Below are 15,003 nucleotides of genomic sequence, written 5' to 3'. Positions count from 1 at the left end.
TGACGTCGCGGTCACATGACCGTGACGTCATGGCAGGTCCTTGTCGCACACCAACCTTAGCACCACTAAGCATGCCGCTTGCATGGACCGGTCACCGGAGCGTCGGAAAGGCGGCGGAAGGTGAGTATATAATGATTTGTTTGTTTTTTTTAAATAATTTTTAACATTAGGTGTTTTTACTATTTAGGCTGCATAGGCAGCCTCAATAGTAAAAACTTGGTCACACAGGGTTAATAGCGGCGGTAACGGAGTGAGTTACCCACGGCATAACGCAGTCCGTTACCGCTGGCATTAACCCTGTGTGAGCCGTGACTGTGGGGAGTACGGAGCGGGCGCAGGGCACTGACTGCAGGAGTAGGGAGGGACTAATCAGACTGTGCCCGTCGCTGATTGGTCGCGGCAGCCATGACAGGCAGCTGGCGAGACCAATCAGCGAATGAATATCCGTGACGGAAGTTGCCGACAGAAAGACGGAAGTACCCCTTAGACAATTATATATATAGATAAAGTGTCACTGGTCAGAATTGAAGAAATTGGCTGTGTCATGAAGGAGAGAACAGGCGTTAAACAATGGTTGTTAAAGAGTTTATTGTGACCTGAAATATTGAATTATAGTTTATACATAATGGAATACTAGAAGACGGAACAGTTAATCCCTGATGTATAACTTGGGTGTCATGTTATCGCGTAACTATCAATATAACTGTGACATGAATTACATCTCTGCAAAAAGTTATATGCTGTGTACAGACAGTGTTCCACTCTTTTGGTTTTAATTCACATTTTCTGTATCAATTTCTCTTTATCCAGGAAATACATTATTCCCATCTCATCATTGCAACTGGAAGTGATGGTCCATTCCCTGGAAAATTTAACAAGGCAACGACCAAAGAAAAGGCCATTCAAGTATATGAAGATCTAGTGAAGGAGGTGAGCAAAATAACAGATGTGATCAATCTGTGGCTGCCATTCCAGTAAAACGGCAAGCTGTTCTAATGAATTCCGTGTCAGGGGGTAGAATGCTTTACAAAAAGATAGGTCAGAGAGCTATGACTGAAATCCTACTTAGGTAGACAGAGTTTACCTTTGAGTGGAGTCTATGAGCTCAGACATCAGTTACATTCCAAAACTATAATGTACAAATTACTGCTGTGCCACAGGTTTCTAATGCTAAATATTTGTGACTACCACCACAAAGGAGCCTTCATTCAGCAGCACTTTGCATAGATTTCCAATGTTATTTCTCTGATGGTGATCCAGTAATCTGTGAGATGTGTGTCGGCTCACCAGTGTGGTATAAGTGAGTATAATTGTGTCCGCAACAGTATAATATTGTACCTGTTGTAAATGGATTTGAGCATCTGCAGTAATGGTGGTCACAAGATATCGCTGTGGCTTAGGCATCGCTGATAGACTCTAAGATGCAAAATGAATGTCAGGTGGAGCTACAGTCTGAGGTGATGTGAAACACTGGAAGAGGAAGTGCGGCCATCTTAAGGGCAGTCTGCAGTTATTGAGAATAGCGAGTATGCAAATTGTCACATCAGAGAGGAAGAGGCCTAGCACTCTAGTGCCTCCTATTGGAACTACTAACCCTAAAAGTCAATATTGACCCTTTAATGAGCCTTTGTCACACGACTTAGGATAAAAGTCAAACCAGAATCTTAATTTGCAGATACTATGCTTGGGAGTACTGCCCCTCATCAGTGTAAAGTGTGAGACAGGTTTGGCTGTGTGAGAGAAGTCTGATCTGGATCCAAGGGGTAATTTTTCTCCTTATGGAGAGTGATAAGGAAGCCTGGTGTGCCAAAGTGAGGAGACTTTTAAGCCTTGCAATGCTCCTCTGGAAAATTAAATATGCAAATTGTCTCTTCAGAGAGGAAGAGGCCTAGAACTCTAGTGCCACGTTGCCCCTTATCCAAAATTACCCCTTGGATCCCGGTCAGACCCCTCTCACTCAGCCAAACCAGATTTCACACTTTACACTGATGAGGGTTAGCATCCCGAAACAGTGTTTACAAATTGAGATTCTGGTTTGGTTTTTATCCTAAGTCATGTGGCAACACTTTAAATGTTTCCTATTTTCAGGTTGAGTCATACACATAAGTAAGTAAAATAATTACGGTGTGTGAACTGTGCAGGAGTCTGTTTTCTCTCCCATGATTCCACTTTATCCTGAGGAAAGCACCTGGGTACACGTCTTTAAAAACTGTTTGATAAAAGAAAAGTGATAAGAGAATTATATCCCATTTTTCATCTAATGTTGTGAAGAGAACTTCAGCTATTTCATTCTAGATTGCTGTAACGCTCGTGCCGAGACTGGTTGGTGCGGGCGCCTGGGGGTGTGGCACCACTGGACCACAGACCAAACTTCCCTGGAAGGGGCGTAACTAAGTAGCTTACTAGGTGTTCGCTGGAGCCTCTGATGGTGAGGTCAGACTTGTGCAATAGGAAGCTACCAGGTACCACTCCAGGGTGGAGTCGGACTGTGGATGCTGATCCCAACGGGGACAAAACTCAGGCAGGCACGGCTGTGACACTGGCTGACGGGCAGACTGGCTTGACGGAGATACAGGCAGGCAGACGGGCACAGCTGGCAGACAGGCGGGCACGGCTGGCACTGGCCGACAGGGCTGATACTCTGGTAGGAACTGGTATATAGGCGGATGTATGGAAACAGATAAGAACCTGTTCAGACTGGTGAACATAAAATTACAGGTAGAGACCCGTACGGCAAGTTGCTGAACAAAGGTAGAGCAAGAGTGGGTGCAAAGCAGAATCACAGGAGGCGGAGTAAGAGCAGGAGGTGGAGCTAAGAGTAGAGAAGGCAGAGCTAAGAGCAGAGAAGGAGAAGGCAGAGCTAAGAGCAGAGAAGGAGAATGCAGAGCTAAGAGTAGAGAAGGAGAATGCAGAGCTAAGAGTAGAGAAGGAGAAGGCAGAGCCAAGGACGGAGCCGCTGGGGGCGGAGCCAAGAGCGGAGATGCTGGAGGCGGAGCCAAGAGCAGAGACGCTGGAGGCGGAGCCAGGAGCGTAGACGCAGGAGGCGGAGCCAAGAGCCAGAACCGCAGGAGGTAACGCCAAGAGCCAGAGAGTGCAGAACCACAGGTTGTGGCGAGGAAAGCTGAGAGGCACAGAACCACAGGTTGTGGCGAACAGAGCAGAGAGATATAGAGCCACTGATAGTGGCAAGCAGAGCAGAAGGATAAGGCGAAGGTACACACAGCAGATTGGGAAATGACAAATAACAAAGAAGGAACAGGAACGGACATAGGCCAGAGTACAGACAGGAACGGACACGGATACACAAACAGAACACAGATGAAGGCCTGCAAATTGCAGCCCTCTGAGACAGGAAACAGACACGACCTGGCAGCCCAGTAGCAAGTGCTAACTGAGGGAAATAGTTTGCTCAGGCATCCTCCAATGGGTGCGGATGCCTTAAGTATCAGAGGCCTCTAGGCCATTGGCCAGGGACACCTTAGGGAGGTGCACACAGTCTCAATAAGAATCCAGAGTGGCTGGCGCCGCCCCCCTATGCACACAGCCAGGAAGTGTACACAGAGTAAGCGGCCATGAAGCACATGGCATGGAGCCGGCAGCAGACAGATCTCACAGCATGGCACTGGGTGAGTGAGTTGATGTAACAGGCAGGTGGGGAATGGAAGGCCATGCAGTGATGCCGGCAGGGTTGTTACAGTACCCCCTCCTTTACGCCCCCTCTTCTTCAAACCCGCCAGAATGATCTGTAGAAGAAGAAAGAAACCACTCACAGTCCAAATCATCATAACATCTTCAAAGTAGGATAAGGCAAATGAGTCACCAGGAATCTCAGAAGACAAAGTCTCTTTGTGCTCAGCAGGGTTAGCTTCATCAGAAATCTTAGATAGCAAAGTCTCTTTATACCCAATGGGGTTAGCTTCCTCAATAGACTGGACCATTTCCTCTGGGTAGACAAGAAGCAGGGACTTAGATGCTACTGACTTGTTATCTTCACCAGCCGGCCACATGGAAGCCGAAGGAATACTCACAGGATACATCTTCTGCCCGATATCCAGAGACAAACTTTCAGGTAGCAGAGATGTTCTAGAGTACTGAACACAGGAAAAATCACTGGAGCTGAGGGTGGAGAACAACAACTCCACCGGATCAGAAAAAAAACGAGAGGAAAAAACTTGTATTTCGGATTCTTCACCAACTGGCCATATAGACGATGAAGGTACCCACATAGGAACCACCTTCTGCCTGTTATCCAGAAGAAAACGTCCAAAAGGCGGGGATGTTTCCATAAACAGGTTACAGGTATAGACATTAGAGTTGTGAGGAGAGATTGTCACTGCTTTCCCATCTTTGGTGACATTAGCACACCTTGACTCGATGACTAACGGGTTACTGGTATAGTCACTGGAGACGTGTAGAGAGATAGTTACCGCTTCCCCATCTTTGGTGACGTCAGCACACCTTAACTCGACGACTAGCAGACCAGCAAAAGAAGAAGACAACACAGTTGACTGTCCTTGACGCATGGGAACCAGACACCTCTCATGACTGGGTAAATTCAAACAAAGCTTTTTGCAGGAACTCTTGACCAAAGCGGGTCGTAGAGTCCTAGGCTCAGAATGACCCATGGGCATAACAGACAGCATATGGAAGACAAACTTCTTCGAGTATAAGACTCCAACCTGGAGCTGTAGTTGTCCTTGAAGGACTAGACTGCTCTTGAGTAGGGCTTGACCAACTTCAGACAACGCCCACACTGGGTTCTGGAGCTGTATGACGGAGACCACACACCGACTCCGAATGGCAGGCAACTTTACCATGCCAAAGCTCCCAGAAAACAGAGACACAGTCTTTAATTTTGATGGAGAGGAAGTACTCTCACCTAGGGCAGTCTCTCCTGCTGGCCCAGGGTTTTGGAGTTTAACATCCACAGGGCAGAGACCGTCTGGATGTTCCTTGCAACCGCAGCGATACCGCGTCCCTTTCTTGCAGTTGGATTCGGGCTGCTGCTTTGCCAGCCCACTTTTACCAACCTTCTTGGGTTTTGCTTGGGTAGCTGCAGGAACAGGTAGAGGAACAGGCGGGTTTTGGACGGACTTGGTCAGACGTGGCGGTTTCTTCGGGGGATTCGCTCGTCTAGACCGCCTCTGGGATCTGGTGAGGGAAGACTTTGCAGGAGGAGCTCAAAGTTTGAGAGGATAGGATCCCTTGCTTCCCAGAGAGGGTTCATCCAATTCAATGCATCTCCTGCTAGGTAGGTCAACATGAATCATACCTTGGACCAATCAGGGGGAAATTCAGAAGCATTCGATTCCATATACGTCAAACTACGCGTCAGGAACTCCATGCACTCTTCTGGATCCCCATAGTATCTTGGCGGAAGGAGTTTTTCCTTATTGGCAAGGTAATTATACAACTCATCTGAGACTATGAGTTGACCACCAGGAGTAGGTGTAGGCAGATCTTTCAACTGAGCATAAAAACCTTCCGGGGGCCAATACTGGCTAGAAGAGAGTTCATTTTGCTCCGAGAGCAGCGGATCATGGGACTCAGCGGGGACCATGGCCTGAGCAATCTGTAACACTCGTGCCGAGACTGGTTGGCGTGGGCGCCTGGGGGTGTGGCACCACTGGACCACAGACCAAACTTCCCTGGAAGGGGCGTAACTAAGTAGCTTACTAGGTGTTCGCTGGAGCCTCTGATGGTGAGGTCAGACTTGTGCAATAGGAAGCTACCAGGTACCACTCCAGGGTGGAGTCGGACTGTGGATGCTGATCCCACCGGGGACAAGACACAGGCAGGGAGGCACAGCTGTGACACTGGCTGACGAACGGGTATGGCAGAGTCCCTGACGGGCAGACTGGCTTGACGGAGATACAGGCAGGCAGACGGGAGCGGCTGGCACTCAGGCAGACAGGCGGGCACGGCTGGCACTGGCAGACAGGGCTGATACTCTGGTAGGAACTGGTATACAGGCGGATGTATGGAAACAGATAAGAACATGTTCAGACTGGTGAACATAAAGAAACAGGTAGAGACCCTTACGGCAAGTTGCTGAACAAAGGTAGAGCAAGAGTGGGTGCAAAGCAGAATCACAGGAGGCGGAATAAGAGCAGGAGGTGGAGCTAAGAGTAGAGAAGGAGAAGTAGGAGCTAAGAGCAGAGAAGGAGAAGGCAGAGCTAAGAGTAGAGAAGGAGAATGCAGAGCTAAGAGTAGAGAAGGAGAAGGCAGAGCCAAGGACGGAGCCGCTGGGGGCGGAGACACTGGAGGCGGAGCCAAGAGCCAGAACCGCAGGAGGTAACGCCAAGAGCCAGAGAGTGCAGAACCACAGGTTGTGGCGAGGAAAGCTGAGAGGCACAGAACCACAGGTTGTGGCGAACAGAGCAGAGAGATATAGAGCCACTGATAGTGGCAAGCAGAGCAGAAGGATAAGGCGAAGGTACACACAGCAGAGTGGGAAATGACAAATAACAAAGAAGGAACAGGAACGGACATAGGCCAGAGTACAGACAGGAACGGACACGGATACACAAACAGAACACAGATGAAGGCCTGCTAATTGCAGCCCTCTGAGACACGAAACAGACACGACCTGGCAGCTCAGTAGCAAGTGCTAACTGAGGGAAATAGTTTGCTCAGGCATCCTCCAATGGGTGAGGATGCCTTAAGTATCAGAGGCCTCTAGGCCATTGGCCAGGGACACCTTAGGGAGGTGCACACAGTCTCAATAAGAATCCAGAGTGGCTGGCGCCGCCCCCCTATGCACACAGCCAGGAAGTGTACACAGAGTAAGCGGCCATGAAGCACATGGCATGGAGCCGGCAGCAGACAGATCTCACAGCATGGCACTGGGTGAGTGAGTTGATGTAATAGGCGGGTGGGAATGGAAGACCATGCAGTGATGCCGGCAGGGTTGTTACAATTGCATTCTCTGAAATATCTCTTAAAAATAATTTTTCTTTAAAATAAATTTCGGAGGGGGGGGGGGTTATTTCATGAAGGTTTGTTTTTACAGGAAGTTCAGTGAAATGTATTAATTCATCCTCAATTTGGCTCCCCTGCTAAAATGTATGACTGATAAATCTGTGCAAAGGTAAAAAAAATCTTTCCATTAACCTTGTATGGCTATGTGCACACAGCTTCTTTCCAATGCAGCCACTGAGTTTACCCAGGCAAAGATGCTTTAGGATAATGCTTTCAGCCACTTTCCTGAAGTAGTTTTGCCAGTGGCTTTGTCTTAATCTTGCGGTGTCGCAGGCGTGTTTTGTTCTAAACTCTATGTAGAGCTTGGGCAGCTTCTCAGGAGAAGAGTGAGCATGTCGCTTCTTTTAACTTTTACAGGCTATATACTACGTGGCTGTGCTATATACTACGTGGCTGTGCTATATACTACGTGGCTGTGCTATATACTACGTGGCTGTGCTATATACTACGTGGCTGTGCTATATACTATGTGGCTGTGCTATATACTATGTGGCTGTGCTATATACTACGTGGCTGTGCTATATACTACGTGGCTGTGCTATATACTACGTGGCTGTGCTATATACTACATACTACGTGGCTGTGCTATATCCTACGTGGCTGTGTTATATACTACGTGGCTGAAGAAAACCTGTCAGCAGGATTTAGCTTTATAAATTAACCCCTTCCTAACATGCGCCAAACATATACGGCACTGCAGGAGCTGCGTTCATGCAAACCGCTGTGTAGGTATGAAGCCGTGATCGCCCTGGCTCAAGCTAAGCGCCACAGCAATCAGGTGCGGGTGGAATATGTGAGAGCTGACATCCTGCAGCAACGCTCACGATCGGTGATGTTTAACCCCGCTGTCAATAGTGACAGTGACATCGAGGAGCTTCACAGAGGGATTGAGTTCCCTGTCTGATTCCATCAGCACAAAACATTTATCTATGTAAAAATAAACAAACAAAACAACTACACACATTTGGTATCACCGCTTCTGGAACAACCTGTCCTATAAAACTGTCCACCAGTTCACTGAAGGGGATGATTCCATAAAAAAAAATAATTAAAAAGCGAGGCAAAAACTGTGCTTTATCATTATACTGTGTAACATAAATGCGATCAAAAAACGAATGTAAATTAAAATGGTACCGCTAGCGGTGCCGTCAGATAGGTAATAGGAGTTCCCAGGGAGGCAGTGAGCACATGCTGCTCAGTGTCTCTGCTGGATGACAGGCTGTATGGTTGCATCCTGCAACCATGCAGCCTGCCATCTAGATGTAGCAGAGCTAGACCAGTTGTGGGACAAATGGATTATCATCTTCTCTGCGCAAAGGTGAGGAATATTGTTTGTTTTTTTTAAACTCTTTTGCAGAAGACAATGGCATCAGAGGAATGGGCAAGGTTGTAAGTATGGTTTAATTAAGTTTTATTAATGGGGGAGTATGGGGTTAGTAATGGGGGTGTCTTATAGATGCCTTTCCATTACTAACCTTGGGGCTTGCTGTCACCTGACAATACAAAAGTGACATCAACCCCTCCCCAACTATCAACCCACTTGCTATCACTACAGGGCAAGTGGGAAGAGCAAGGCTAAGTGCCAGAATTGCACATCTTATAGATGCGCCTTTTCTGAGGCAGCTGAGAGCTGATGTTTTTAGACTGGAGGGGCAGTATCCGTGCCACCTTCCTATGCTATTAATATCAGCCTGCAGCTGTCTGCATAGCCTTTTCTGGTTATTAATTATAGTCGGACCCTACCTCATTTTTTGGGGGTCCCCCATTTTAATAGCCAGTAAAGGCTTAGTATACAGCTGTGAGCTGATATTAATAGCATGGGAAGCAACATGGGTATTACCCCTTTCTTAGGATATAAACATCGGCCCCCAGCCATCAGCTTTCCCTCTGCTGATTAAGAAATTAACGCGGGAGTCCACGACGTTTTTTTTCTGAAAAATAATCTGTTATTAAATACATGTACAGTAAGCTGCACACACTGTACTAATTGTATATGTCTCTGACATCTATATATTACACAGGTCAACAAAAAATTTTTTTTTTTCTGGTGTCCAAAATATTTTAATGAATTTGGGGTATTTTTGGGGTGCTGATTCTGAATATGCTATCAGTTTTGCCAGATTGGCTCAAGTTTTTGACATTTTTGGTATCTTATTTATAGCACTTGTTGGTAAATGCGACGCATCATCTCATTAATTTCTTTGGATTAGTACTTGAACTGAGCAGTTCTCAATATAGTTTTGTGTTAATTAGTGTTCTAAAAGTTTGTTCATAGCTTGATTTTTGCACTAACTTTATGTTGTTGTCTGTTTTCCAGTGAAAAGCATGAACTCATCAAGAAGAAGTTGTCTTAACGATCCAGACTCATTCTGTTACATTTGTGGTGAATACACACTGCCAAAACATAGAAGAAACATAACAGACTTCGTAAAAAAAGTGTATTTTGCCTATTTTGGGGTTATGCTTGGGGACCAAGACAAGTTTTGGGCACCACACATAGTGTGCAAAGCATGTATCGAATTATTACGAAAATGGAGCAAAGGACAAAGAAAAAGCTTCAAATTTGGTGTTCCAATGGTGTGGAGAGAGCCAAAAAATCATCATGATGACTGTTATTTCTGTGCAGTGCAAGTGCAAGGATTCAATAAGCATAAGAAACGAAAATGGGAGTAACATGGAATCTGCAAGAAGGCCTGTCCCTCATTGTGAAGATGTGCCTGTACCTGTGTTTACCATAAATAACAGTCATCATGATGATAAGCATAACCCCAAAATAGGCAAAATACACTTTTTTTACGAAGTCTGTTATGTTTCTTCTATGTTTTGGCAGTGTGTATTCACCACAAATGTAACAGAATGAGTCTGGATCGTTAAGACAACTTCTTCTTGATGAGTTCATGCTTTTCACTGGAAAACAGACAACAACATAAAGTTAGTGCAAAAATCAAGCTATGAACAAACTTTTAGAACACTAATTAACACAAAACTATATTGAGAACTGCTCAGTTCAAGTACTAATCCAAAGAAATTAATGAGATGATGCGTCGCATTTACCAACAAGTGCTATAAATACGATACCAAAAATCTCAAAAACTTGAGCCAATCTGGCAAAACTGATGACATATTCAGAATCAGCACCCCAAAAATACCCTAAATTCGATGAAATATCTTTGGCACCAAAAATGCTGTTGACCAGTGTTATATGTGTATTTACTGTATGTAATCCAACTGTTCTCTCCTGTCGGCTCCTGCTGTAATTTTACAGTACGTGGCTGCTGAATTGCCAGCTTTTTTTCTATCTATCTATCTATCTATCTATCTATCTATCTATCTATCTATCTATCTACAGTGCCTTGCGAACGTATTCGGCTCCCTGGAACTTTTCAACCTTTTCCCACATATCAAGCTTCAAACATAAAGATACCAAATGTAAATTTTTGGTGAAGAATCAACAACAAGTGGAACACAATTGTGAATTTTAACGAAATTTATTGGTTATTTTAAATTTTTTTGGAAACTCAAAAACTGAAAAGTGGGGCATACAATATTATTCGGCCCCTTTACTTTAATTGCAGTAAACTCACTCCAGAAGTTCATTGTGGATCTCTGAACGATCCAATGTTGTCCTAAATGCCTAATGATGATAAATATAATCCACCTGTGTGTAATCAAGTCTCCGTATAAATGTACCTGCTCTGTTATAGTCTCAGGGTTCTGTTAGAAGCACAGAGAGCATCATGAAGACCAAGGAACACAACAGGCAGGTCCGTGATACTGTTGTGGAGAAGTTTAAAGCCAGATTTGGTTGTAAAATTATTTCCAAAACTTTAAACATCCCATGGAGCACTGTGCAAGCAATCATATTGAAATGGAAGGAGTATCATACCACTGCAAATCTACCAAGACCCGGCCGTCCCTCTAAACTTTCATCTCAAACAAGGAGAAGACTGATCAGAGATGCAGCCAAGAGGCCCATGATCACTCTGGATGAACTGCAGAGATCTACAGCTGAGTTGGGACAGTCTATCCATAGGACAACAATCAGTCGTACACTGCACAGATCTGGCCTTTATGGAAGAGTGACAAGAAGAAAGCCATTTCTCAAAGATATCCATAAAAAGTGTTGTTTAACCCCTCTCTGACCTTAGACGTACTATCCCGTCGAGGTGACCTGGGCCTTATCTGACCCTCGACGGGATAGTACGTCATAGCAATCGGCCGCGCTCACGGGGGGAGTGCGGCCGATCGCGGCCGGGTGTCAGCTGACTATCGCGGCTGACATCTGGCACTATGTGCCAGGAGCGGTCACGGACCGCTCCCGGCACATTAACCCCCGGCACACTGCAATCAAACATGATCGCAGTGTTCCGGCGGTATAAGGAAGCATCGCGCAGGGAGGGGGCTCCCTGCGTGCTTCCCTGAGACCCTCGGAGCAACGCGATGTGATCGCGTTGCTCTGAGCGTCTCTTACCTCCTATCCCTGCAGGCCCCGGATCCAAAATGGCCGCGGAGCTGCATCCGGGTCCTGCAGGGACTACTTTCGGGTCCAGAGCAGGCGCTGGTAAGCCTGCAGCGCTGTAAGTCAGATCGCTGATCTGACAGACTGCTGTGCAAGCTGTCAGATCAACGATCTGTGATGTCCCCCCTGGGACAAAGTAAAAAAGTAAAAAAAAAAAATTCTACATGTGTAAAAAAATAAAAAAAATAAAATTCCTAAATAAAGAAAAAATATATATATATTATTCCCATAAATACATTTCTTTATCTAAATTAAAAAAAAAACAATAAAAGTACACATATTTAGTATTGCCGCGTCCGTAACGACCCAACCTATAAAACTGTCCCACTAGTTAACCCCTTCGGTGAACACCGTAAGAAAAAAAAAAAACGAGGCAAAAAACGCTTTATTATCATACCGCTGAACAAAAAGTGGAATATCACGCGATCAAAAAGACGGATTTAAATAACCATGGTACCACTGAAAACGTCATCTTGTCCCGCAGAAAACGAGCTGCCATACACTATGTTCCAAATTATTATGCAAATTACATTTTTATCAGATTTTCCTAAATGGTCGGTGCAAATGACAGTCAGTCTAATAAAAGTCATCACCCGTTAGATTATACATTGAATTTTATTGAGAAACCTCCCAATGATAACAGTATAATCTCCAAAATGAATAAAAACTCAAAATGCACTGTTCCAAATTATTATGCACAGTAGAATTTCTAAACATTTGATATGTTTTAAAGAACTGAAAATGCTCAATTGTGGAATTTGCAGCATTAGGAGGTCACATTCACTGAACAAAAAAGCTATTTAACTCCAAAACATCCTAACAGGCCAAGTTACATGTTAACATAGGAACCCTTCTTTGATGTCACCTTCACAATTCTTGGATCCATTAAACTTGTGAATTTTTGGAGAGTTTCTGCTTGTATTTCTTTGCATGAAGTCAGAATTGCCTCCCAGAGCTGCTGTTTTGGTGTGAACTGCCTCCCACCCTCATAGATCTTTTGCTTGATGATACTCCAAAGGTTCTCTATAGGATTGAGGTCAGGGGAAGATGGTGGCCACACCATGAGTTTATCTCCTTTTATGCCCATAGCAGCCAATGACTCAGAGGTTTTCTTTGCAGCTTCAGATGGTGCGTTGTCATGCATGAAGAAGATTTTGCTCCTGAAGGCACGTTTCTCCTTTTTATACCATGGAAGAAAGTTGTCAGTCAGAAACTTTATGTACTTTGCAGAGGTCAATTTCACACCTTTAGGAACCTTAAAGGGCCCTACCAACTGTTTCCCCATGATTCCGGCCCAAAACATGACTCCTCCACTCCTTGCTGACGTTGCAGCCTTGTTGGGACATGGTGGCCATCCACTACTCCATCCATCTGGACCATCCACAGTTGCTCGACACTCATCAGTAAACAAGACTGTTGGAAAATTAGTCTTCATGTATGTCTGGGCCCACTACAACCGTTTCTGCTTGTGAAAACTGTTTAGCGGTGGCCGAATAGTAGGTTTATGCACCACAGCAAGCCTTTGAAGGATCCTACACCTTGAAGTTCGAGGGACTCCAGAGGCACCAGCAGCTTCAAATATCTGTTTGCTGGTTTGTAATGGCTTTTTAACAGCTGCTCTCTTAATCCGATTAACTTGACTGGCAAAAACCTTCATCATTCTGCCTTTATCAGCATGAACACATCTGTGCTCAGATTCAGCCACAAATCTCTTCACAGTATGATGATCACGCTTAAGTTTTCGGGAAATATCTATTGTTTTCATCCCTTGACCAAGGCATTGCACTATTTGATGCTTTTCAGGAAGAGAGAGATCCTTTTTATTTCCGATATTGCTTGAAACCTGTGACCTGCTTAATAATGTGGAACATCATTTTTAAGTAGTTTTCCTTTAATTAGAATCACCTGGAAAACTAATTATCACATGTTTTTCAGATTGATTTCAGTGATCCATTGAGCCCTGAGACACAATACCATCCACGAGTTTATTTGAAAAACAAAACAATTAAATCTTTACGACACTGAAATCCAATTCGCATAATAATTTGGAACACAGTGTATAGCATCATAAGCAAAAAAATAAAAAAGTTATAGTCCTCAGAATAAAGCGATGCCAAAATAATTATTTTTTCTATAAAATAGCTTTTATCGTATAAAAGCACCAAAACATAAAAAAATGATATAAATGACATATCGCTGTAATCATACTGACCCGAAGAATAAAACTGCTTTATCAATTTTACCAAACGTGGAACGGTATAAACGCCTCCCCCAAAAGAAATTCATGAATAGCTGGTTTTTGGTCATTCTGCCTCACAAAAATCGGAATAAAAAGTGATCAAAAACTGTCACGTGTCCGAAAATGTTACCAATAAAAACGTCAACTCGTCCCGCAAAAAACAAGACCTCACATGACTCTGTGGACCAAAATATGGAAACATTATAGGTCTCAAAATGTGGAGACGCAAAAACTTTTTTGCTATAAAAATCGTCTTTTAGTGTGTGACAGCTGCCAATCCTAAAAATCCGCTATAAAAAACGCTATAAAAGTAAATCAAACCCCCCTTCATCACCCCCTTAGTTAGGGAAAAATAATAAAATTAAAAAAATGTATTTATTTCCATTTTTCCATTAGGGTTAGGGCTAGGGTTAGGGTTAGTGTTGGGGCTACGGTTAGGGCTAGGGTTAGGGCTAGGGTTAGGGTTGGGGCTAGGGTTGGAACTAAAGTTAGGGTTGGGGCTAAAGTTAGGGTTAGGGTTGGGGCTAAAGTTAGGGTTAGGGTTTGGATTACATTTACGGTTGGGATTAGGGTTGGGATTAGAGTTAGGGGTGTGTCAGGGTTAGAGGTGTGGTTAGGTTTACTGTTGGGATTAGGGTTAGGGGTGTGTTTGGATTAGGGTTTCAGGTAGAATTGGGGAATTCCCACTGTTCAGGCACATCAGGGGCTCTCCAAACGCGACATGGCATCCGATCTCAATTCCAGCCAATTCTGCGTTGAAAAAGTAAAACAGTGCTCCTTCCCTTCCGAGCTCTCCCGTGCGCCCAAACAGGGGTTTACCCCAACATATGGGGTATCAGCGTACTCGGGACAAATTGGACAACAACTTTTGGGGTCCAAGTTCTCTTGTTATCATTGGGAAAATAACAATTTGGGGGGCTAAAAAAGAATTTTGTATTTTCACGGCTCTGCGTGGTAAACTGTAGTGAAACACTTGGGGGTTCAAAATTCTCACAACACATCTAGATAAGTTCCTTGGGAGGTTTAGTTTCCAATATGGGGTCATTTGTGGGGGGTTTCTACTGTTTGGGTACATCAGGGGCTTTGCAAATGCAACGTGACGCCTGCAGACCAATCCATCTAAGTCTGCATTCCAAATGGCGCTCCTTCCCTTCCGAGCTCTGCCTTGCGCCCAAACAGTGGTCCCCCCCCACATATGGGGTATCAGCGTACTCAGGACAAATTGGACAACAACTGTTGGGGTCCAAATTATCCTGTTACCCTT

General features: G+C 44.7%; 1 protein-coding gene across 4 annotated transcripts in view; it reads left to right on the top strand.

Annotated features, from left to right (window-relative positions):
• Positions 1-15,003, top strand: part of AIFM2 (AIF family member 2) — a 117,825-nt gene that overhangs the window by 41,983 nt on the left and 60,839 nt on the right. For all 4 annotated transcript variants that reach the window (XR_013214532.1, XM_077259275.1, XM_077259273.1 and 1 more), the window contains one exon: positions 811-930. Coding sequence is in view for 3 of the 4 variants with exons in the window: in XM_077259275.1 (XP_077115390.1) it covers positions 811-930 (120 nt within the window). In the remaining variant the exon portion in view is untranslated. The remainder of the gene's footprint in view (positions 1-810; positions 931-15,003) is intronic.

This window comes from Ranitomeya variabilis, chromosome 4 (genome assembly GCF_051348905.1).
Source record: "Ranitomeya variabilis isolate aRanVar5 chromosome 4, aRanVar5.hap1, whole genome shotgun sequence".
NCBI classification, from domain to species: domain Eukaryota; kingdom Metazoa; phylum Chordata; class Amphibia; order Anura; family Dendrobatidae; genus Ranitomeya; species Ranitomeya variabilis.
Note: the sequence above shows the minus strand (reverse complement) of the source record. Positions and strands in the feature narration are given on the sequence as shown.